The following is a 27,410-nucleotide window of genomic DNA, read 5'->3' on the forward strand; positions in this document are numbered from 1 at the left end:
AGTGACTTAAGAAAAAAAAAGTACCATGTTCAGTCATCAGAACACAGTTTTCAGATTATCTAAACCATGATATCAGCATGATGAATATGGTGTAGAGCATAGACAAATGTCTGAGGTTAGCTTCCCAAGACAACCTACACAGAGTACTAATGCTCTGTTTATATCTTTTTTGAGTGAAATTCACATTAATCCACTTAATTAGCATCCAACACCAAAACCAACACGAATACATGCATGTGTGCACACATGCAGTCACATCAGTGATCAGATTTTACCTATCTCAGTAAACTTAAAAGATTATGACATATCAAATAAAAATATAAACTAAACACCAACATTGTTCAGTACACATCTAACAGCAGTATTTCTTCAGAAAAAGTTGTCATCATAGTAACGAAACGCGAACAGTTTGAAAAATTAAATGGTTTGTTTAGGATTTTTAGTCACTATCTCTGAAAATGTTGTTAAGTAGTAAGTATATCAATCAATCAGTAATCTAATCCTAATTTATATACATAGATAAATGAAGACAATATCTCTATGCAATACATTCTTGCACTTTATTTTGCACAGAATGAATTTTCAAAAATATTATGTTGCATAATATATATATATATATATATATATATATATATATATATAAATTTAAACTAATAGTTTATAAAATATCATTATCAAACTTGAAAATAATGTATTCTTATACAAATATCAGAAATAAAAATGTTACTTTGTAATAAATATCCATTATACAATGACCAAAAAAAAAAAAAAATATATATAATATAAAAATATACTGAGAAGTTGAAATACAGCAAAAAGATACTTGGCAGCGGTGAAAAAAAAAAAAGGGGGGGGGAGAACATTTCAAATATAAGTTGCATAATAAAATAAAATTAAAATTCTGAGAAGCTAGAATACAGAATGAAGCACTTAGCAGGAATGGAGAGAAAAGAGAGAGCTTTAAATATAAGTTGCATAATAAAATAGTACTACATAAAAAATATAAACAAAAATATAACTGCTTACTGAATTGTTCTCATTATCAGGCTTTCCAACCCACTACAAAAAAAAAAAAAAAAGTTAAAAATAAAGAGGAAAGATAATGAAATTAAACTAGTATAAAAAATGAAACTATAATAACACAAAATTGTGATAAACTTCTCTACATCAGACCATAAATGTTGTTTATCAGAGTTAGGATGTCTAACTTGTTTATTTTTAGTACGGTTTTAATGCAAAATAGAAAGAGGTCCTATCCAAGTGGTATTACTTTAAGTAGTGAAAAGAAACAAGAAAAACTTTCTAACACTAAGGAAGTGCATTTAAAGAGGAGATACTAGGTACAATATGAAATGGAGCTTAGGGCTGCACTCTTAGGGTGGAGAGGAGCAGGAGGGGAGAAGAAAACTGCCTTTATCACATGCATTATATTACATTTATAGTGAGAAGAAACTGATGAAAAAGTATGCTGATAAACTGAAATACCATGATTAGAGGCATGCTGGACAAACAAACAATCTAGTAGATTTTACACAAGTGAAGATTTCTAGCTGACTGAAGCAATATGTAAGCAAGTAAAACAGGTGGATGATATGATTGGGATGAGTGGAACGAATGATTTGAAATAAAATACATATAATATAAAAGTTGAGTGACATGAAAAAGAAGGACAAACTAGTCAAAATTCTTTCAGCACAGTGAGATGGGAGCAGCTATGTACAGGATGATTTATTTAGATCAGGGGTTCCCAACCTTTTTGTTTCCTAGAGCACATTCTAAAATACCGATAGGGTGAGGGGCACCATCTATTTTTTCAAGCAAATTTTTTGAATTCGTTTGTTAAATTAATACATACAAAGTTTACATTATAATCAAATGTTTTATTACTTAAAAGTTTACATTATATAAAAATTTAAATATATATATATATATATGTATGTATGTAAGTTAGTGTTATCTTTGGCATTGCTCATTGGCCAGTGCTTCATAATTAGGAGAATATGATGATATTCCAGTTCTTAAACTGGAATGAACAACTTAGAATGCACATCTACTTTACATTGTATGTGTTTAATACTTGTCATGTGTCATTAACACATGCGTCATATAGCATGCCTTGGGATGAATTGTGATTATTTCAAACTATACGGCACACGGTTGAACAGCGGTGGGCACACACAAATTGGTCGACTCGCTGTATCCACCAGCGCTGAAGACTTTCTTCAGCGCTGGTGGATACAGCGAGTCAGCCATATTTTTACAATGCGTAGTTTCTGACGTTGTTGAAGTGCGCATGCTCCCGGAGTGAACTTGATGTTTGATTGACAGCTGACAAGAAAAGCGTTGCGTATCCAAGTTACAGTGGTAAACAAGAGAGCGTTCGGAAAGTTTTTTTAGAACACTGGCCGAGGAATATTCAAGTTGGGAGGAACTTGATTTTTTGTGTGCGGCAGTTAAAAGGAAATTTTATATTGTATTCCGAAAAAGGAATAGTGGAAATAATATGTTCCAAGAAGGAATAAGTACAGAAGAAAAAGGAAATCTTGAAACTAAGTTTTTATAAACTGGCCGAGGAATATTCAAGTTGGAAGGAACTTCATTTTTTTGTGTGCGGCAGTCAAAAGGAAATTTCATATTGTATTCCGAAAAAGGAATAGTGGAAATAATATGTTTCAAGAAGGAATAAGTAAAGAAAAGGGAAATCTTGAAACTAAGTTTTTATAAACTGGCCAAGATATATTCAAGTAGGAAGGAACTTGATTTTGTTTTGTGTGAGGCAGTAAAAAGGAATTTTAAAGGGATCCTAAAAAATGAAGTACAGAACCTTGTAACTTCTGGAAAGAGCCTTAACAGGAAGAGAATAAGACTATGAACATTTTTTTGTGATTGTAAAAAAAAGGTGTTTTGTCTTAAGAGTAAGTTTATATTTTTTTAATAAGGCCTTGGATCCATATAATCTGTAATTGTAGTTATGTATTTTTTACTAGAAGTGTATATATGTTGTTTTAAGTTTTATTAAATGTGTTTATTTTGTACTTGGTATTGAGTCAATGATTAGTTGGATTCTGAAAGAGTGAGTTAAAGTCATTGCACCAATTGGAGTGAACTCTTTGTGCAAATATAATAACATATAGGGACACTCGGAGTCAAAAATAAAAATAATTGTTAGTAAATGAAATATTATTTATAATACACATTATAAATAACAATGCCGCAGCCTCTAAAGGATAAATTCATTATATATTATCAATGGCACATATTATAGGATAATTCATTAAATATTAACAATGGCGCAGTCGACGACAGGATAACTGGTTATGACTAAACTATTTTAGAATCCAAAAGGCAAATCTTGACTCAAATCAAAAAAAAAAAATGGCTACAGAAAATAGTAATATTAGTAGTAAAGTTCCTTCAGTTAATGATGAAGAATTTTTTAGGTTAATAAATCCAACCTTAGTAATACCTTCTTTCTCAGGTGATAGTAGTGAAAGCATAGAAAAATTTTTTAGGTATGCAGAAAAAATTAAAGATTTAGGAAATTGGTCAGATTTTCACTTGTTAATTATACTTCGTAATAAATTGTTGGGAAAAGCCAAAACATTTTTAAATACATCTCCTTTACTACGAGATACTGACAATTATGCAACCTTTAAAAGTTTGCTAATATCAGAATTTTCAAATGTAAGAGAATTAGGGCCTAACATTTGGAAGATTCAACAGTGTATCCAAGGTAATAAGGAATCTGTTTCTGAATATTATCATAGATTATGGACCACTGCTCATGGATTCAATATTTCATCTGAAGAGAAATCCTCTTTAGAATGGTTGCTCTTTAATCAATTTAGGCTTGGCCTCAAGGATAATTTAAAAGAAACAGATTATAAGAAAAAAGTTAGAAACCTTGAACAATGTTTTGAGCTTGTTAAAGAAAAGGAAGAAAGATTAAGAGATATTTTTCATTCCTCAAGCAATAAGCAAGTAAATTCTTTTCAGCATAATCAACCTCATTCTTCTAGCATTGTGGGTACTGATAAAATGAGAGAAGAAAAGCTTCAAAAAAGTAAAGCTGCAAATAAAAAGAAAAAGTCTAAGGAAACTTCTGTGAATTTTACTAAAGATATTCCAGAATCTGATTCCAGGGTAAAATTACATGATTTGGAAAAATATGAGGAACTGAAAACATTTCTGAGTGAAGAAATAGAAAGACAACAGAGACCCATAGTACAAGGACAGGAACTTCTATTTAAGATGATGTCGGATTTAACAATATCCAAAAATCTTACAGATAATCAATCTTTTTCTTGTAAATCTGATAGCATTAACAGGAATAAAGCATCTCATAGAAGATACATTCCAAAATGTTTTAGATGCAATAAACAGGGTCATTTTGCTAAGGATTGTTATGTTAGAGATAGATCTTGTTTTCAAAATAAGAAATCAGAGAATAAAAGTAAATCTGGAATTAGTTATTATTCCAATATTATACTGGCAAGGACAGAAATGTCAAACTATTCATTAAACATGGGTAAAGCCAAAGACAGCTATAACCATAAAAGAAAGTTTGATGTAGCATTAGCTCCTTATGCTAATGAAAGTAATCCTTTAACAGTATTACAAGGATTTATTGAAGATGTACCTTGTGATATCTTACTTGACACAGGTGCACACATTTCACTCATTTCTTATAGCTTATTTAACAAAATTAAATCTCTAATTCCAAATGATATTTCAGTTTTAAGCAATCCAATTAAGTTAAAAGGAATATTTGAATCTGAAATTTCAGCTTATAAGCAAATCAATGTCTTTATTTCAATTCCTTGTTTTCCATTGAAAGTTTCTCATTCATTAATTGTTCTTCCAGAATCTTCAAATCCAAATGTACAAATAATATTTGGAATTGATTTTCTGAAACGTCATGGGTTTGTGTGTAATTTTGTTGATAATACAATATCATTGTGTGGAGTAGAATGCTCTTTGGATAGGAAATCAGGTGACAGTGGAAAATTAGAGCAGTCTCCTGAAGTTTTTCTAGATACTAATGATAATGATCAAGTATTTAATATTGAGACTCTAAAGAATAAAGATCCTAGTATACAAATTTGGGAAAAGGATAAGATTATCCAAGCTCAAAAGGATGATCCCATACTAAAAACTATTTATGAGGCAGTATTGAAAGAGGAAACTCAACTAGATACATTTTTGAATCTGGATAACTTGTATTTAGATAAAGATGAGTTACTCTTATCTAGACAAATGGAAGATGGAAAGTTGAAGGTGAAGATATTGGCACCAACTGAAATGATTCCTTGGATTATGTATACTTTCCATGATTCTGACTTAGCAGGACACCAAGGGTTTTCTAGAACTTTGGAAAGAATAAAGGATCGTTACATCTGGAAAGGTATGAAGAGTGATATACTCACGTATGTCAAGTCATGCCATAAGTGCCAAATAAGATCCCCTTTTAGAGGAAAAGCTCCTTTACAACCATTTCCAATTCCAACTAGACCATTTCAAGCTGTTGCTATTGATGTAGTAGGTCCTCTACCAATTACTAAAAAAGGAAATAGGTATATTCTAGTAGTCATAGACATGCTAACTAGATTTCCTGAAGCAGTATCAATGAAAGACCAATCTGCAAAAACTATTGCAAGAAAGTTTTTGAATATGATAGTTTGTAGATATGGAACTCCTCAGACCTTACTTTCAGATCAAGGAGCAAATTTCACATCTGAACTATTATTACAGTTATGTAAATTGCTTAATGTTAAGAAGATTTTTACAACACCTTATCATCCGCAATGTAATGGTATGTGTGAAAGACTAAATAGAAACATAAAGCAAATACTTTCAAAGTTGGCAAACACCAAAATGAATGATTGGGATACACATATCTCTCAAACATTATTTGCATGTAGGTCTGCTTTTCATTCTGCTATCAAGGAAAAACCATCTTTTGCATTATATGGTTTTGACCCAGTTTTTCCTAATGAACTTGTTTCAGTTATTCCAAATACAGGATACAGTGATATAAATGAATATTTAGAATTAGTAATAGATAAGTTTTCCACTACTCATAGACTAGTAGGTGAGATAAGTAAATTAAGTGCTCAGAAAACTAGACAATATATAAATCGCTTTAGAAATTATAAATCTTTTGTACCAGGTGATTTAGTATTGTTAGATGATAAATCTAGTATTAAAAGAGTTGGGAAATTAGGAAAGAAAGCCTTAGGTCCATTTAGAATTTTAGACAATTTTTCTCCTGTGAATTTTAGAATTCAAGATGTCAATAATCCTAGTAAAATTTTGAATGTACACTCTGATAGATTAAAAAGGTACTTTTTGGGAAATAAAAATTTAGTTACTTTAGGTGATAATATGAATAAAATATTGAAGGATGAATGTAGTTTTCCTAATACTAATTGTGAATCTTATTCAAAGTTAAATGATAGGAAAGGGAATAGATCTAATATTCATAATTCAAATATGCAGCGAAAGAAAAAATTAAACTTTGGTAAAGTGAACCAAAATACAAGAAATTTTAGAATTCCCAAGACACACATTTCAGATGATGTACAATGTAGGAATAATGATAATCAAATTGATTCTAATATTGATGAAAGTATAGCGGAATTTCATAGGTTGATAAATATAGGATTAAATAAGAAAAGGGAAGTTAAAGATACCTCAAATTTAGTTAGTAAGGATAAGGAATCCCAGAAACTTTTAGAATCTCAAAAACCTGTAGAAACTGATTCTGATAGTGATGATTCTATAGATTTAGGACATCATTCAAGTAGTTTAAATGAAGTGTTTGAAAGGTATAAAAATGAAATTTTTAAGTATACTAATTTGGAAGAAGAAAGTTCAGAATTATCTCTAGTGTCAGATGATTCTGAAACTAGTGATTCAGAAGATATACAACATGATTAGATAATTAGATTAGAACTTAAAATATAACGATCTAGAAATAAATATTAAAATTTTGTTTAGACGTAGGTTAAATAAAAAAAAAATTTTTTTTTTAAAAAAATTTTTTTTCACAGAAAAATGAAACTGATGTAAAAATAATCATATTATAAATTCTGAATATTTTTACGTATTAATATTGCTTGTTAGTTTTTGTTTTCATACACACAGTGTCTGCACTTGTGATGTGCTCGTTATGAAAATATTATGTTAGAAGTAATATGTAAGGAAGTAAAAATATTGAAGTACTTACTTAATTGATTATTTGTATTATTTATAAGAAAGTTTGTTGTATTTTTAAATGTTGAATTTTGTGTTTATGAAAGACTTTCTTCAGCGCTGGTGGATACAGCGAGTCAGCCATATTTTTACAATGCGTAGTTTCTGACGTTGTTGAAGTGCGCATGCTCCCGGAGTGAACTTGATGTTTGATTGACAGCTGACAAGAAAAGCGTTGCGTATCCAAGTTACAGTGGTAAACAAGAGAGCGTTCGGAAAGTTTTTTTAGAACACTGGCCGAGGAATATTCAAGTTGGGAGGAACTTGATTTTTTGTGTGCGGCAGTTAAAAGGAAATTTTATATTGTATTCCGAAAAAGGAATAGTGGAAATAATATGTTCCAAGAAGGAATAAGTACAGAAGAAAAAGGAAATCTTGAAACTAAGTTTTTATAAACTGGCCGAGGAATATTCAAGTTGGAAGGAACTTGATTTTTTTGTGTGCGGCAGTCAAAAGGAAATTTCATATTGTATTCCGAAAAAGGAATAGTGGAAATAATATGTTTCAAGAAGGAATAAGTAAAGAAAAGGGAAATCTTGAAACTAAGTTTTTATAAACTGGCCAAGATATATTCAAGTAGGAAGGAACTTGATTTTGTTTTGTGTGAGGCAGTAAAAAGGAATTTTAAAGGGATCCTAAAAAATGAAGTACAGAACCTTGTAACTTCTGGAAAGAGCCTTAACAGGAAGAGAATAAGACTATGAACATTTTTTTGTGATTGTAAAAAAAAGGTGTTTTGTCTTAAGAGTAAGTTTATATTTTTTTAATAAGGCCTTGGATCCATATAATCTGTAATTGTAGTTATGTATTTTTTACTAGAAGTGTATATATGTTGTTTTAAGTTTTATTAAATGTGTTTATTTTGTACTTGGTATTGAGTCAATGATTAGTTGGATTCTGAAAGAGTGAGTTAAAGTCATTGCACCAATTGGAGTGAACTCTTTGTGCAAATATAATAACATATAGGGACACTCGGAGTCAAAAATAAAAATAATTGTTAGTAAATGAAATATTATTTATAATACGCATTATAAATAACAATGGCAAATATATATATAGGATAAATACATTAAATATTAACAACCATATATTTTACCACTGTTAACTTCATTCAAGTCCACACTCATGGAGTCATTCTCTACACTATTCAGCATGACTCTCCCAGCTTCATTACTCAACTCTCTATTACTTACCCCCCCCACTCTCACTACATCTCATTTCTTCTAGGCCACTTGTGGTTTTATTATGTTGACTCCCAATCACTCCCATACTATTTATTACTGAATCATTCACCAAAGACTCACCCATATGTAATCCTGTTCTAGTTACTTCAGCTAAAGTAATCTCTATAGTCCTAATTTCTCTGTTTAACACATTAAACTCAGCTTTAACTTCAAGTATCTCCTTACCGATCACTTCCACTTCCTCATGAAGAAGATGAAGGTCATTTTTCAATTTCATAAACTCCCGCCGATGTTCTTCCGCTACGGTCCCGATGTCAGCTTCCATTCCTAAACGCTCCAGCCTATCCCGACACTTCTCACATATGTCGACATTTTCGTTTTTCTCATTTTGCCAGACCGACCACAGATCCTTCACATTTTTCGGTGCATACATGTAGCAGTTTCCGCAACGCATCCATTGTGAAAAATCTAACGCTAAGCCAGCCTTTCGTGTAGTAGTAGAAGTCCTGCGCGCCGCTGATGTACGTTTCTTGTTGGACGCCATCTTTACACGTTGATATAGTGAAACAAACGGCAGTGAAAACACAATATATACAACACAGTTCTAAACAATAATACCACTGAAGGACACTTGTTTCTAACCGATGCACAATTGCAGCACAATTTGTGACAAAAAGCCACACTATATTTAACTTTAAAAACACGTTTTCTAGACTAGCTAAACTCGACCGCCACATTTACCAAGGACACTAGCGCCACCCGATATGTTCCAAAATGCTTTAGATGTAATAAACCTGGTCATTTTGCTAAAGACTGTTATGCTAGGGATAAATCTTGTTTTCAACATAAGAAATCTGAGGATAAAAGTAAATCTGGGAATAGTTATTATTCCAATATCATACTGGCAAGGATAGAAATGTCAAACTACTCATTAGACACGGGTAACGCTAAAGACAGCTCCAACGCTAAAAGAGAGTTTGATGTAGCATTAGCTCCTTATGATAATGGAGGTAACCCTTTGACAGTTCTACAAGGATTTATTGAAAATGTGGCTTGTGAAATCTTACTTGACACAGGTGCACATATCTCACTCATTTCTTATAGCTTGTTTAACAAAATTAAATCTCTAATTCCAATTGACATTTCAGTTTTAAGTTATCCAATTAAATTAAAAGGTATATTTGAATCAGAAATTTCAGCTGATAAGCAAATTAATGTTTTTATTTCAATTCCTTGTTTTCCATTGAAAGTTTGTCATCCATTAGTTATTCTTACAGAATCCTCAAATCCAAATGAACAAGTAATATTTGGAATTCATTTTCTGAAACTTCATGGTTTTGCATGTAATTTTGTTAATAATACAGTGTCCTTGTGTGGACTAGAATATTGTTTGGACAGGACATTAGGTGACAAAGGAAAATTAGAGCAGTCTCCTGAAGTTTTTCAAGACACTGATGATAATGATCAAGTGTTTAATATTGAGACTCTAAAGAAAGATGAGAAAGAAAATATTCAGGAATTAAAAGAGAATTTGGTGCAGAATTCAATGAAATCAGCAATTACTAATGAAGAAAGGGATAGAATTCTGAAATTCTTTAACACGTTTGCTGCCAACTACGAGTTGGCAGCAAACATATACTCATAGATAGTATATGCTCTGCACAAGCCAATTTCGAGTGTACTTGTATGACACTTACCACCGGCAATGAAATTACTGTACTGACCTTGAAGAAGTGAAATTGCTTAGCGTTCAGGAACAGACTATGCCGAAGTAGCGTGGCAGCAAACGTGTTAAATCTGCCTTTCAATTTTTCTGTGGTGTTTTCACAGAGGATATTGTTTCAATGTCTTGCACTAATGCAGTAGAACATGCAGTGCAGATTTGTACTCAGTCTCCTAATTATATTAGGCAATATCAGACTCCACTGAAATATATGGAGCTTTGTCAGAAACTACTAAAGGAATATGAAAGGGCAGGAATAATCGAGAAGTCAAATTCTCAGTGGAACAGTTCATTCATCTTAATTGAAAAACCAAAGGAAGCCTGAGGTTTGTCTTAGACTTGAGAGCCATCAATAAGGTTACAAAGCCAATTGATTTCCCTCTGTGTAAAATTGAGGAATTATTGATATGTTTGGAAGGAGCACAATATTTTACAAAACTGGATTTAAATTCTGGATACTTTCAGATTCCTTTGAAGAAGGAAGACAGAAAATACTTCGCATTTACTACTAGATGGCAGAAATATCAACTGTGTCGATTACCAGAAGGTGCAAGAAATTCTGCTATGTCATTCCAGTCTTTAATGAATTCTGTCTTATCAGATATGTTGGGAAGTGGAGTCATCTGTTTTCAGGATGATCTTCTAATTTATTCAAGGGATATAGATAGCCATTGTAAAATCCTATGGAATGTCTTAAAGAGATTAGATGAGGCAAATCTATCTTTAAAGTGCTCTAAATGCCAATTTTTCTTAAAAGAAGTTGAGTATTTAGGTCATAAAATCAGTAGCAAAGGAATTATGCCAACTCAGTCAAATGTAGAAGGCATATTATCAGCTAAACCTCCTAAAACAGTTAGACAAGTTCACAGATTTATTGGCATGTTAAATTTCTATGGGAAATTTATTCCAAATTGTTCACAGCTATTGAGACCCATAGTGTGCTTGACAAGGAGAGGTGTTAAATTCAATTGGGGTGAAGCTCAACAAGAAGCATTTGACTAACTAAAACTGGCATTGACTAAAGCTCCAGTTCTCATTTATCCTAAGTTTCGTGAAGCATTTTATCTTTCTCCTGATGCTTCAAATGATTGCTTTGCTGCTGTACTAGAACAAAAATAAGGAGAAGATTTTAAGCCAGTAGCTTTTATAAGTAGAAAATTATCAGGTCCAGAATTGAATTATTCAACCATAGAGAAGGAAGCACTAGCAATAATTTTTCCATTGAGAAAATTTAGATACTTATTGTTAGGACAACCTATTCAAATAAGTTCTGATCACCAGCCTCTGTCATTCCTAAGTACTATGAAGGATAAAAATCAACATATAATTAGGTGAGCATTGGAATTGAAGGAATATAATATTGATGTGGCTTATATTCCAGGAAAAAGAAATATAGTTGCTGATTACTTATCTAGATCTCTAGAACCTGATGATGATGAATCGTCTAGGAATAACAATTTTAATCAAGATGAGGAAAAATCTAAAATTCATGTTATTCATAAGGTGAATAAAGAATTAAGTTCTCAGAAAACTAGGCAATATATAAATCGTTTTAGAAAATATAAGTCATTTGCACCAGGAGATTTAGTATTGTTAGATGATAAATCTAGTATAAAAAGAGTTGGGAAATTAGGAAGGAAAGCTTTAGGTCCATATAGAATTTTAGACAAATTTTCTCCTGTGAATTTTAGGATTCAAGATGTCAAAAATCCTAGTAAAATTTTAAGAGTGACATTCTGATAGGTTAAAAAGGTACTTTTTAGGGAGTAGAAATTAATTACATTAGGAGACAATATGAATAAAATATTGAAAGATGAGCATAGTTTTCCTAGTACTAATTGTGCATCTCATTCACAATCAAATAGTAAAAAAGGGGATAGTTTTAAAGCTCATAATTCAAATATGCAGCAAAAGAGAAAATTTAATTTGGGTAAAACAAAACCTAATGCAGGAAATTTTAGAAATATCAGTGTACATAATTCAGATAATGTAAAATGTAAGAGTGATGATAATCAAACTGACTCTAACATGGATGAAATTATAGCAAAATATCATAGTTAGTTAACATAGAGTTAAGTAAGCCAGAGGAATGTGAAAATACCTCTAATTTAGTTAATAAGAATAAAGAATCTCAGAAACCTGTAGAATTTGATTCTGTAGATTTAGGGCATAATTCAATTTAAATGAAATATTTGAAAAATATAGAAATAAAATTTGTAAGTATAGTAAATTGGAAGAAGAAAATTCTGAATTATCTCTAGCATTAGATGATTCTGAAACTAGTGATTCTTCCAAGAGTGTAAATAATGATCAGCAGGAATCGCGTTATTTTTTAAGATCTAGGAATAATCATTAAAAGTTTGTTTAGATATAGGTTAAATATTTTTTTTTAAAAAAATTAAAAAAAAAAAAATTTTTTTTTTCAGAGAAAGATGAAACTGATGTAAAAATAATCATAATTAAAATTCTGAATATTTTTACGTATTGTTTATGTTAAAATGTTTATTAGTTTTAGTTTCATAACACGCATTGTCAGCACTTGCGATGTGCCCGTTATGGAAATTGTTTTGTTAAAAGTGATATGTAAAGCAGTTAAAAATTTAATGTACTTACCAGATTTGAATAGTTGTGTTACTTTAAATAAATTTATTATGGTTTGAAATATTAAGTTGTGTTTTATGAGGACATTCTCTTGTCGCTAACGGAGACAACGTGTCAGCCATTATACAGTACTTAGTTTCTCGCTTGCCACGGAGTGCGCATGCTCGCCGAGAGGTTTGATGCGTGATTGACAGCTGACAAGGAAAGCGTCCGGTATCTGAGTAACGGGAGAGTAAACAAGATAGCGTTCGGAAGGAATTTAGAACACAGGCCGGCCAGACGATATTTAGATTCAGAGGAACTTAAGTTTTATTGTGACAGTCGGAAGAAAATTAATAGTATATTCCAAAAAAGGAATCGTGGAACTATTAAGTTTCAAAGTGGAATAAGTATTGATGAATAAAAGGAAAATATTGCTATATGCGTTTTAAACGGAATATTGGAGGAAACACTAATTGAAAGATTTATAGTAGATTCCGAAAAGGGCATCGTAGAACTGTAAGTTTTTTTATTGGAAGAGTTAAGACTGTCAATAAGCATTTAGTGAATAAAAGAAGAATTTGCTATTTACGTTCTAAAGGAATGTTCGAGAAAACTCTGATTAGGAAGTTTCATCTGTATTAAGGACACCAGATCTGACTATTATTTCTACTGAAGAAAAGAGACAGAATTAAGTCAGGAAGAATTAATGTGTGTTACATAAGTGATGAGAAAGGATCCTGTAAAAATGAAGAATAGAGTCATATAGCTATTGAGAAAGGCATTGACAGAGAAAGAAACTGGCTATGAACATTTTGTGATTGTGCAAACAAAGTGTTTAGTCTAGTCTTAAGTGTGAGTTTATTTAAAAAAGCCTTGGATCCAATTAATTTTGTAGTTAGTTATGTAATATTTGTTTGAAGTGTATATATATTGTTTTTGTTTTATTAAATGTGTTTATTTTGTATTTTGGTCTTGAGTCAGTGATTATTTGGATTCTGAAAGAAAGAGTTAAGATCATTGCACCAATTGGAGTGAACCCTTGTGCATATAATAATATATAGGTACACTCGGAAATAAAAAAAAAAATGATTGTTAGAAACAGAGATCATCTCTATGGTAGGATTAATAATATGATAATATCTATGAATAATCTCCTCAATATAAAAATCCACCAATCAGTAACAGGAATCGTACTTATGCTAACTGCATGCTTATGCATGTAAGCTCAAGCAACTGAAGAAATGATTGGCATGTGGTACAGAAGGGCAGAGAATGAAAGAAAGATTGAATGGGAAAAATCATCAAAATGTGACACACTGGGAGAAAAGAGATAGTATATTTTATGGGAATTCGATTATAAGAATGTACGCTTAATGAGAAAGTGACAAAAACATGTTTTCCAGGTGCAAAGATAAAGGATGTTAGTGAACCTTTAAGTTGGCAGAAGAAAGAGGCAAACGAGTTAATTGTTTTGGAAGGTATAAATGATTTGAAAGGTGAGAAATATGCATTGCGAGAAGACAGAAGAGAGTTGTTAGAAGAAGCGAAAATGAAGAGTAAGAAAATAAAGATTGTGAATCTGCTGCCTAATATGATAGGACAGAATTGAGAAGAATAGCCATTACTACCAATGAATGAATGAGAAGATTGTGCAGGATGATTGGTGTGCAGTTTATAGATGTGACGGCTGAATTTGATAGACATAAGGATCTGTATATGCCTGATGGACTGCACGTAAATGGTTCTGGAGTTAGATACTTGGAGAAAGTGTTGTTCGGTGAGTAGGAGGAAAGGGTACATTGCAAAATGGAAATGGAATTTACACAGTTACTAAGGAATAATTACCTGAAACAGCACATGATGGAAGGCACAGGGATTTGAGAGTGTTAGATCTGGTAATAGCATCAGAAGATCTATCTATAACTGCAGTAGCAACTCTACCACTGATCAGGGAAAGTGACCATGCAGTCTTGTCCTAGGAGGTTGCTCAACATGTGGAAATTTCAGTCAAAAAAAGGGTTTATGTGGAACTACAAAGTTGGTGATTATGACAAACCTGTAGCAGTGTCAAGGCATAAGAAACTAGTGAAAGAACTGTTTGAGTAAATCAGTATTAGAGTTCATACCCAGGGTTAGGAGGATAAACTAAGTAGGAATTAAGTGGATGAATAGCAATATAAAGCAGAGGTTGTAAAAAAAGAAAGCATCATGGAAGGAATATATAAACAAGGTGATCACAGAACACCTGTGAGCAATACAAAGCACAAGCATGAAGGGTAACTAGTATGGTAAGGAAGGCTAAATCAGATTTTGAGAGAAAATTAACTAAGCAGGCCCAAAGTAAATCCAAAAGAGATTTTTTCGCTACATAGCGTGCTGATCGTCAGAAAGTGACAGAAGCAGAAGAAATATCAATTACTAAGTGATCACTTTGCAAGGGAGATATCATCCAGTTGGTGACTTTGTAATTTGTGAGGTGACAGAGACTGGTGTTAGCAATGAGATAGATGAACTAGAGGTAATCATTATATTGAAAAATATCAATGGGAATACAGCAGTGGGCCTCAGAATGTACAGGTGAACTGGCAGTACCTCTGGCGAAGTTGTTTTAATCTAAATCTCAGCTCTGGCAAGGTTCCAAGGGAGTGGAAAGAGGATAAGATAGTTCTATTATGGCTCTAAGACAGAAGTAGAAAATTACAGACCAATTAGTATCTCTGGAGTGGTCATTAGAGTATTGGAAAAGTTGATTAAAAGTAAAATTCAGGAATGGATGGATAGGAATGATACTCTAGGATGCAGCACTGCTTTGTAAAAGGTAAGTCCTGCCTTAGTAATTTATTCATATTTTATAATAAGGTGACAGCAGAATTAAATAAAGGAAATGGCTACACCATGATACTGCTGGACTATGCAACGGCATTTGACATTGGAAGCAAAAATTGGAGCAAATGGAAATGGATATGAGGCTGGTAGCATGGATAGGTGGCTGATAGAAATCAGAGAGTCATGTATAGTCAAGTGGAATCAAAGCAAATGAGGGCGACTACTGAAGTGCCTCAGGACTGTATACTAGGACCATACTCTTTTAATTTGTACATTAATGATATAGCAAAAAATTTGAAGGGGGATATTCAGTTGTTTGCTGATCATGAAAAACTAGGAAAGGCAATAGTTAATAAAGATGATATAGATATCTTGCAGAATGATTTAAATAAATTGGCAGTGTAGGCAAAGGACCATGATTATGAATTCAATGTTGTAAAATGCATGATAATGCACTTCCAGATGAAATGTTTACACACCTCATATCCTACTAATGGTACTAGTTTACATGAAATTTATGAGAATAGGGATCTGGGGGGTGATGGTGGATAGAGAATTGAAATTCAGAGGAGATACTGCAAGAGTTGGCAAAATGATCAGAGGATTACTTGGATACTGAAGAACACATTGACAAGTAAAGATGGGGAAGTTATTATTCCTGTTTATGAGGCTGTGCATCGGCCACATGTTGACTACTGTGAACACACTTGGTCAAATGCATTTCATGGGGATCAGGAGGTAGCAGAAGGGTATCAGAGATGAGAAACCAAGCTGGTGACAGGTCTGTGGAACATTCACTACTGAGGACAGATTGAGGGTGTATAGGTTGCAGAGTTTAGATGACAGTAGGAGGAGAGAGGATATGATAGAAACTTATAAGTTACTAAAGGGATTCCATTAGATTGACACAGAAGAAATTTTTCAATACATAGGGAAAACCAAGAGGTCACACTTGGAAGTTGTCTAAGAGTGTGGTTAATAAGGGTATGCTGATTACTTGGAGAGTGGAATGGACTGGCAGAGGTGGTTGTGAGTGCCCCAATGGTGAACAGGTTTAAGGAGATATATGATAGGTATTGTGTTAATGGATAGAGTTTCCCAATGATGAGTCTTGACTCCATGGAGTGCCCATATAAATAACAATAAATACTTATAAAAGAGAACGTCCATGTATAAAAATCCTCAAAAACTGCTGTAAAAACATATTTGTATTAGTTAAATTGTAATACTGTTGGGCTGCGCCACTGTAAAATATACGTTAATTATTATGTTGTGCCATTTTGTAAATTCTCTATTTTGTTTTGTTCTCTAAGCCTTTCTATCTAAAATTTTGTTGCCCCGCCTCTTTTTCTGCCCACACCCTTTGTTCCTACTGCACATGCTGCAAACTCTAAGTACAGTTATCGCCGGCTACAAGGTTACAGTATACAGTGATACCCCAAAGTTACGCGGTAGGTGGGACCAACGAAAAGTGCATAAGTCGAATTTGCATAACTCGGGGGTATAATTTTGCATGTAATTTATATATACAAACATACAATTGGGACCAAAGATTTACAAAAACACCTATATTTTTTTAAGAAATATAATCATGATTGTAGTTTTTCGTACATAAAAAAAAGAAAGTTATTTCGATGTCGATGGTTTCATAAAATCTAATAGATTTGTCTGACGGCATAATATCTTTTTCTTGTCATGCAAGATTTCTTCATAGCAAGCCAGTGATTTTTTTAATCCTTGCCTTGTGGCTACAATTCATTCCTTGTTAGAATCTATGTCCTCCAAAATCTGTAAACCTTTCTTAATTAAGCCGAGACCTTCTGTTAATTTTGCAATTGTCATGTGCTTTTCTGGTAAAACTGGATCTGAGGTTTCGGTCTCTTCAGTAGCGAAGAGTCTCTGATATCGGAGACTCTTCGCTACTGAAGGGAGACTATCGGAGACACCTCAAGAATCTCCGATAATCCTTCTATCCCAGTGGTTTTTTTTAACAGGCCTTTAAGGCCCACAACCTTCCAAGCATGCTTGGATTTCGTAACCGATAATCCTTACAGCATCTAAAAAATTAAACCGTTTCCAAAACTCTTTAACAGACAGTTGCTCATTTTGCCTCATAGCTTCATTCAGACTTGCAAAGGAACACTGTGTGTGGTACACTTTTAATGTTTTTCTTTTCTCGCTAGCTGTAGAAGAATCAGACTTGCTTCTTTTGGGCGACATTATTATTTTTTATGTGATAAAATTTTTATCACAAACTTAACATTAAACAATCACAAGGTTTGTAGACTATGAAAATCGTGTATGAATGTAAACCGCGCGCCGGAAAGATACGACGAGTGGCGAGGCGTGATGGGAATACGTACATACAAGAAACCATGTAACTCCGGATTCGCATAAGTCGGGGTATGACTGTACTTAACTTCCTGCACTCCTCAGTCAGACAAACTGATTTGATTTACGACTGCACCAGCCTGGTAGAATAATAGTCTAAGAATTTAAAGAAAAGGAACAAAGGCAATATTTTAGCCAAAATTTTTTTAATGATACAGCAAGTCATGGCAATATCTTAAAAAAATTTATTAAACGGGCTCCCCACCATACTAGCTTTGCTTATTTTGTTGTCTATTTCCATACTGAATTCACCATCTTCACTAAAGACCATGCCATGAGGTGTAATCTAGCTCGCCTCCTCGTGGTGTATCCTGGGTAGCGCTAATTGAGCTAGAGCGATTTGGCAGCCAGTCTAACACTTAGTTCTCCTGGCTAAGGCATGCAAGTCAAGCAATACTGATTTTTCTAATTTTATTGATAATGCTGACAAAAAACTGGGATTTAGCCTTAAGATGTGTCAACTGAATATTGAGGGAATTAACAGAGCAAAATGTGACTATCTCTGCAAAATACTACACGAAAATAACATTGAAATTGTGCTTCCTCAAGAAACACATGCTGAAAACGAAGACGACCTTTAGAAGAGGAAAAATAACTGGTTACACTCTGATTGGTGCTACATACCACCGGAATTATGGCATTGCAACATATATCAAGGATGATATAGAAAATGCTTCTATCCTGACAACGAGATGTGATAACGATACCCATCTTGTGGGTGTGAAAATTCACAACATAACAATAGTCAATGTCTATAAACCTCCTTTAACATCATGGTCTATAGATGTGATACCTACTTATCAACATCCAACAGTATGGATTGGTGATTTTAATAGCCATCATGAAGAATGGAAGTACCGTAACAACAACGACTGCGGGACTACCCTCGTTCAATGGGCAGAAATAAATAATATACACCTTGTATTTGATGCCAAAGATAGAAACACCTTTAGATCATCAGCATGGCAAACAGAGTCTAATCCAGACTTATGTTTTGTTTCAATAAACACAGAAGGGCAAACATTACCAGCAAAACGATATGTACGTTCTAACTTCCCACACAGTCAACATCGACCGGTGTTACTGGAAATTGGTATGACACTACCTATAGCAAGATCCTTTCCACGACCGCGTTGGAATTTTAAAAAAAAGCAAATTGGAGAAATTTTGCGAATGAATTGGATAAATGTGTTCGATGGATACCTGCTAGAGTTGCAGAGTAAGAGATTTCTAGGAGCAATCATATCAACTGCAAAAAAATATATCCCTAGAGGTTACAGAAAAGATTATGTCCCAGGATGGAATGAAGAGAGTGAACATCTCTACAAAGAGTTCCTGAAAAGTGAATATCCTGAAATAGCAGATGAATTACTACGCAGCCTCGAATCTCGAGGCTGCGTAGTAATTCGACTGCGTAGAATTTCGACATCTCGAAAAACAAAATGGATTGATATGGTTGAAAACCTTGACTTCAAACGATCAAGTAGAAAAGCTTGGAATCTTCTCCAACAACTATCCACAACTAATCTACCTAAAATAAAAAGCACAATCATCTCCCCTGAGAAAATAGCTAATCAAATCATTAATATATCAAGGGCACCTAGGGACCGTGAACATACCAAGAAAGTTAAGAAAGAACTTAGAGCTTTAAAAATAAATGCCCCTGCTTTCTCACAATATGCCTCAATCTTCACTATAGATGAAGTAAAAGCCATCATAAAAGATATCGAAGCAGGCAAGGCCAGGCCCCAGGCTTCGACGGTCCATCCTGAATTTCTGATTAATAGCGGGCCAAATACTATAAAATGGCTCTGTGAATTCTTTTCTGATATATTATTGACTGGCCGACTACCTAGCCAGTTTAAGAAGTCAAAAATAGTTGCTATTCTTAAACCTGGAAAACAACCCCAGGAGGCAAAAAGTTACAGACCTATTGCTTTATTGAGTTGCATCTATAAAATGTTAGAACGCCTTCTGTACAACAGATTGTCCACACCAATTATGCAGCATGTCCCGATTGAGCAAGCTGGTTTTAGAGAAAAACGTGGTTGCTGTGATCAATTGCCCACTTTAACATCATACATAGAAGCTGGATTTCAGAAGCAAGATAAAACATCAGCTGTCTTCTTGGGCCTAACAACAGCCTATGATACAGTATGGCGTGAAGATCTTATATACAAATTTCTTAGCATTGTCCCATGTAAACGGACTGCACACTTAATTTCCTCCATGCTCACTGAACGTTTCTTTCAAGATATATTAGGAAATAAAATGTCCCGACAACGAAAACTTAATAATGGTCTTCCACAAGGGTCAGTATTGGCACTCTTACTTTATAACCTATACACATATGACTTGCCTGCTTCCATCTCACGCAAGTTCTGTTATGCTGATGACATTGTAATTGCCATTCGACACAAAAACATGAGTCAGGCTGAAGACGTACTTACAAAAGATCTGAAAACTATAGGTGAATGTTATAAAAAATGGAGGCTCCAGCTCAATCCAGACAAAACAGAAGTATCAAGCTTTCACCTTAATAATCACATGGCAGATGTCACTTTACATATCTTCTTTGAAGGATGTTTACTACGACACAATAAGTTTCCAAAGTACTTGGGCGTTACCCTGGACTGCACGCTCTCTTATAAGCAACGCCGAACAAACGTTTCTGCTAAGTTAAGAACCCATAACAACATAATACAAAAACTAATAGGCACGACATGGGGAGCAACAGCCGATAATCTGCAGATTACTGCTTTTGGTCTAGTTTTCTCTGTTGCCGAATATTGCTCACCAGTGTGGCTAAATAGCACACATGTTAAACTTGTTGATAGCCAACTAAATAATACAATGAGACTGATTTCTGGCACAATTAAATCAACGCCCACACACTGGCTTCCAGCTCTTAGTAACATTGTTCCACCGAATCTGCGCAGGACTAAGGCTCTCTTACAGGAGTATAAGAAAATCTTGGAGAACACAGCCCTACCAATACATTTAGATCTCCCAGACTGTGTACGACGATTGAGATCAAGACATCCACCACTACACTTAGCCCAACTACTACTACATTCTAACTATGACTTGAAGCAAAAGTGGCAAGAACAGTGGGAGAGCCATACAGATGACATTACAAAATTTTCTCTCAATGAATTACAAGAAAGTTTTGATGCTTGCTCACACCTCCCACGAAAATCCTGGACTCAGCTTAATAGAATACGAACTGGTCATGGTGTATGTGCGGACATGCTTTTTAAATGGGGTAAACAACCATCCCTGCATTGTGATTGTGGAGCTCAGAGACAAACTGTGAACCATATTGTGACTCAGTGTTATCTCAGAGCATATTCAGGAGACAAATGGACTTTTTAAGTGCTACACCCGAAGCTATGCATTATCTGACCAATATGGATGTAACCTTTTAATTTTATTGGTTTTTAAAATGACTTTTGACTTTTAATTTTATATGTTGTTAAAGTGTATTGTACTGCATGATTTGATATTCATGCCATACGAATAAATAAATAAACCATGCCTTATTGAGGCAAAGTTATATGTTCTTCATTGAAAATACAGCTGAAGTTTTCTATGTTCCTATTTTTGTAGTTTTGGTCTTTCTATTGCTAACTTTCACAACTTCAATCTCTGTCCACCACCATCCCCAAGATCCCTAACCTCATCAGTTTCCTGTAATCTAGTACCATCAATGTGATACAAAGTATGAATTCTTTTCAATCCAAAGTGCATAACCTTACATTTTGCAACACTGAATTTACAATTATTATCCTTCACCAACAATGCTAATTTATATAAATCATCCTACAGGATAGCTATGTCACCCTTATCAACTCTTGTCCTCCCCAGTTTTACATAATCAGCAAACAACTGAATAGTTCCCCTTATATCTTTCTCTATATCATTTATATAGAAATTAACGAGTAGTAGCCCTAGTACGGAACCCTGAGGCACTGCACTGGTCACCATCATTCTCCTAGATTCCACTGCACCATATACTACTCTGTTGTGTCTATCAGCCATCTCCCCTATCCATGCTAACAGCTTCATATCTATTCCCATTTGCTCAAACTTATGTAATAGTTTTCCCATACAGTGCTGTTAAATGCCTTTGCAAAGTCCAGCAATATCATAGTGTAGCCATTTCTCTCATCCAATTTTGCTATCATTTTACCTACATTTTACCTTTAACCAATTTTTGCAATACCATTAACTCTAGTCCTGAGATATTAAATGGTCTGTAATTTGCTACATCTGTCTTTTCACCACTTTATGCAATGGAACTATCTTACCCTCTTTCCACTCCCCTGGAACCTTAACCAAAGTTGAGACTTAGATCGAATAACTTCTTCATCAGAGGCAATGCCAATTCCTTTGCACATTCATGTAGTACATGAGATGACACATCATCCAGGTCAACTGTTGTACAGGAAGTACTCAGCTGATTAATAGTTTTCAATATGCTGAGCATTTCCCACTCATCTATATCTCTGGCATGAGTCTCTGTTAACATCAGACACTGAGAAATCTTCACCTGGACGAGACACCTTGACAAGTGATCACTCAGCAACTCAATTATTTCATTTGCCTCTGTCACCTTCCTACTATCTGCACTGATTACAGTCATCCTTCCATGGTCATTTTCTCTTACTTGCTACATAACAACAAAACTGTTGTATTTACGTTGGCCTGCTTAGCAAATTTTCTCTTATCATCTGATTTGGCCTTCTTTATGATACCACTCACCCTTCTTGCTTGCATTTTGTATTGCTCACGAGTACGCTAATCTTTATATTACTTTATTTTATTTTATTTATTTTTTTTTTTTTTTCGTTCTTGTTTTTTTATCTCTCATCCACTTAACCTCCACTTGGCTTATCCTCCTGACCATGGTATGCAGTCTGATATTGCTTCTCTCGAATGATTCCTGACCACTTCCCATGAACTACCAACACTCTTTCCATGTAGTTGCTTAACTTATGGCACTGCTCTGAGATGACTCTTAAGTCTGTCATAATTACCAGCTTTATATTTCATTTAATATAAACTCGTTCTATGGAGAATTCTCTGTTTAGCAACCTAACAGAACAAGACTTCTTGGTCACTCTCCCCAAATGAAGGCAGGTGTACCTTGATTGTATACCTTATTATATATACCTTGATATATCATCTTATGCTATTACCAAATCCAGGACTCTCAAATTCCTGGTCCTCTACATCGGATGATGTTTCAGGTAACTATCCCTTAACAACTGTAAAAATTCCATTTCCATCTTGCCATGTCACTTTCCTCCCTCCATTCTCTGTTCCCATAGTTGAAGTCCCCCATAATAATTGCTTGGCCTGCACTTGTGCTAATCTGCCGATGCATGGCATCCACATCTTTCTGCGGGTCTCTGGTCTATAGCAGCAACCAATAATATATTTTGCCCTATTGACCTGTATTTCACACCAAATACCCTCAAATGAAATGTCTCCCCAGATCTAAATTCCCCCTAACTTCTAATTTTGCTGGTTGAAGTTCTTCAAGCTATCATCAGCAATATCCCACCTCCTGTCCTATTCCTGCTAACCTCACTGAAAATACAATACAGTGGAACCTCGGTTGTCAAAATTAATTCGTTCCCGAAGGCTGTTCGAAAACTGAAACCATTTTCCCATAAGAATTAATATAAATGGATTAATCCATTCCCGAACCCCAGATGATTGTTTATTTAAACCTTTACAACAGTACTTCATGCATAAGATCGTATACAAACATATTGAAAATGCATTAAATCTTACATAAAAAGAATAAACACAATAAATAGATAAAATAAAAACAAAAATTTAACTTCACTTTAACTATACATACGGAGGAGAGTTGATGGTGTAAATGGAAGGAGGTGAGTAAGGAGCGTTCCCTTCCATAAAAACATCAGGTTACTGTCCTTCTGGGTTTTTTCTCTTTCTCTTTTCTGTCTCTTGGCACCACTAGACTCTGCTTGAGACACACTGGGCCTTTGTCTCACTAAAAACCTGTCCAATGAAATTTGTTTTGCCTGCATTTTAAAATATTTCTGAAGTGAGACATTTGAAATGGTTTATGATGCGGTTTGCAACAGCTTTATGAGGGTGCTATCTTGCCACAATACTTTGCACCTCACCCCATTTCACACACATTTCTTTGATCAAAGAAGTAGGAACATCATCAGTCCCTTCCTCTGTGTCTGAAGACATTTCCTCCACCTCCGTCTTATGCTCCTTCTGAAGGTGCTCCAGTTCTTCCGTGGTGAGCTCATTCCTGTGATCCTCCACATCAGCATTGTCAACTTCCAAGCCATCATCAACAAGAGCAACATGCTCAGCCTCAATGTCTCTGTCTGCTACACAGTCTGACCACAATTTCCTCCAGGCCAAGTTCATCGTCCTGTAAGTCACTTGAGGCCAGGCTTTGTCAAGGATACTTAAGCAATGGAGGATGTTGAAGTGATTTTTCCAGAATTCTCTGAGTGTAAATTCTGTGTCAGAGGTCACTTCAAAACACCATTGAAACAGTGGTTTGGTGTAGAGTTTCTTGAAGTTTGAAATAACCTGCTGGTCCATCAGCTGAATTAGAGAAGTTGTGTTAGGGAGCAAGAACTTCACTGTGATAAAATCAGACTCCTCCAAGCCTGGAGGGTGAGAGCAGGAACATTGTCCATCACAAGAAGGCATCTTTTTTTTTTTTTCACAACCTGGCAAATTTTTTTCTTCAAGGTATTCTCTCACACTTGGGGCAAAGACTTCATGGATTCACTCAATAAACAATTGCCTGGTTACCCAAACTCTAATATTAGCCCTCCACATAACAGGCAATTTACTTTTCATCACGTTATTTTTCTTAAACACCCTCGGATTCTCAGAGTGGTACACAAGCAATGGCTTGACCTTGAAATCCCCACTTGCGATTCCAAATAGCAAAAGAGTCAGCCTGTCCTTTATTGGCTTGTGTCTTGGCAATGCCTTTTCCTCCTGAGTGTTGTAGGTCCTCTTTGGCAATTATTTCCAAAATAGGCTGATTTCATCACAGTTGAATACATTGGGTGAGAAAACCCCCCAGCCTTTACATAGTCACTAAATTCTTGCATATATTTCTCAGCAGCTTCTCAGTTCAAACTCACAGCCTCCCCATGCCCAAGCACACTACGTATGCCGCTTCTCCTCTTAAATTTCTCGAACCACCCTCTATTAGCTTTGAACACATCAGTATCAGCACTCGTACCAGGGTTTTTCTTTAACCGGTCATCATGTAATCGGCTCACTTTTTCATAGATTATAGCCTCAGAAACACTATCACCAGCTAACTGTTTCTCGTTTATCCAAATCAGCAACAATTTTTCCACTTCTTCAATCGTCTGCGATCTTTGTTTAGTAAGAACTTTCACTCCTCTTGCAACATCAGCTCTCTTGAACGCCTCTTTAATTTTGAGTATTGTACATATCGTTGATTTCGCCATACCGAACTGCATAGCAAGATTCGAGACAAACGCCATTTTCATGTTTGGATATGATTTCTTTTTTCTTCTCTATCGTGGTTCTAACAACTTTTCTTTTCACTTTGGTTCTATCACTATTGTTCTGCAGCCCAGGTGGCTTAATTAATAATAATTTATGAAAAAAAAAAAAGAGAAAAAAAAAAAGAAAATCAAGAAAACTCACTGCAAATTCGAGCAGGTGTCTGCACTGAATGAAGGCTGCCGCGTAACTGACGCTTTCTCGCCTTACAGCTCAGTACGTGGTTGGCGAATGTCTGTTTGGGAACCAAAATTCTGTTCAGAAACCGGGGCATTTTTTGCTCGGAAAATATGTTCCCGATCTGAATTGTTTGAGAACAGAGGCGTTCGACAACCGAGGTTCAACTGTACTCTTTACATTCTGTCTCTGTACCTATATCATTTTATATCAGGTCTCATTGATGCCTACAATTTTTGGCCAAATCGAGCTGACTAATGCCAAAAACTCCTTTCCCTTATTTCTGACACTGCTGGCAATCGTGTATATGCATTTCAACATCCCCTCGGACCCATGTTTAACCTAGAAGAAGACGACTAACGATACTTGATGATATAATGGGAACAAGAAGATATCAGGAAATGAAGGAGGAAGCAAAAGAAGAGGAAATTGGGGGAAGAGAATCTGCTGAGTTATACCATGACCTGTCAAGAGAAAGAACACTAATGATGATGAATGTCATTACCAACCCATTTGAATTTGAAATCCGTGAAGTTGCATTCATCATTGCATAATTATTTCTGTACACACACACTCATTTACCTCAGACATAGCTGAATCCCCACTTGACTGCATCCCCCCCCATACACACACACAATCTCTAGTTTGCCTGATTTTGCAGTTTGAACCTATCACTGAACAACACTCTTCTTGAATATCTAACTCCAAAACTATTGAAGTCTAGGCTATCGGGCATATTGAAGTCCTTTCATCTATCAAATGAACTCCATACATCTATAAATTGCACAATCTTCTCATTGACTCATTCACATTCTTGGCTCTTCTTCTCAATTCATACCAAGGCAGTAGACTCACAAAATGATTAACATAATTTTTATTCTCTCTGTGGAGATGAATTGAATTTACTTATAATATTAATAAATTAAATTTCGCAACAGAACATTATATAAAAACACCTGATTCACTGTAAATGGGGGAAAGAAATTAATGCTTACTTATATCAGCCCTATCCAATTTTTTTTTTTTTTTTGTGTTTAAATAAAATTGCTCGAAATAAGCTAATTTCAATTAATTCATTAAAACAGAAAATGTGGTGAACTGAATGGATGAAATCAGACACTCCACGTAATGTTGAACATACTGTGAAGGAATTGTTTGAGAGTCATTCTCAGCCTGTTAAAAAAGGGAGGAAAGGAAAGATTTGGCTACATAGCTGACTCGAGAATCACTGTGAAGATATCACTATCCAGAATTACAGAAGTCAATAAGATTTATTTTTTCTGTCTTTTCTTCCTGTGAATTTGTACACATCACTAACATCATACTCCTGTATGTGTGGAGCATGGTGTTAGTGATGACTACTCTGTGTCAAACAGAAACCTCATAGGTATTTACCAGTACTATTAGCTTTTCCCTTTTCTTCATATCTGCTCTTCTTGAACATTTAACTCCAAAACCTTTTGAACTGTAGGCCATCAGGCATATCGATCCTTTCATCTATCATATTAACTACATACATCTACAAATTGCATAATCTTCTCACTGACTCATTCACATTCTTGGCTCTTCTTCTCAATTCATACAAAAACATTCCTGTATGTCTGGTATTCATTTTATACTCTGCTGTTCAAACCTCCATCAAAGACCAGCTTTTCATTATTCTTTATGCAAGTTGCCTTCTCTAATGACTCAAAAAATTCCTCCACCTCTTCCTTGGT

General features: G+C 34.5%; 1 protein-coding gene across 4 annotated transcripts in view; it reads right to left on the minus strand.

Annotated features, from left to right (window-relative positions):
- The window catches only part of LOC150106320 (protein hu-li tai shao-like), a 469,862-nt gene that overhangs the window by 224,689 nt on the left and 217,763 nt on the right, over positions 1–27,410 (minus strand). For all 4 annotated transcript variants that reach the window (XM_090393077.1, XM_090393078.1, XM_090393076.1 and 1 more), the window contains exon 10: positions 1,027–1,059. In XM_090393077.1, the coding sequence (XP_090249203.1) occupies positions 1,027–1,059 (33 nt within the window). The remainder of the gene's footprint in view (positions 1–1,026; positions 1,060–27,410) is intronic.

This window comes from Typopeltis vanoorti, chromosome 5 (genome assembly GCF_054136105.1).
Source record: "Typopeltis vanoorti isolate ZY-2024b chromosome 5, IOZ_Tvanoo_1.0, whole genome shotgun sequence".
Classification (NCBI taxonomy): Eukaryota; Metazoa; Arthropoda; class Arachnida; order Uropygi; family Thelyphonidae; genus Typopeltis; species Typopeltis vanoorti.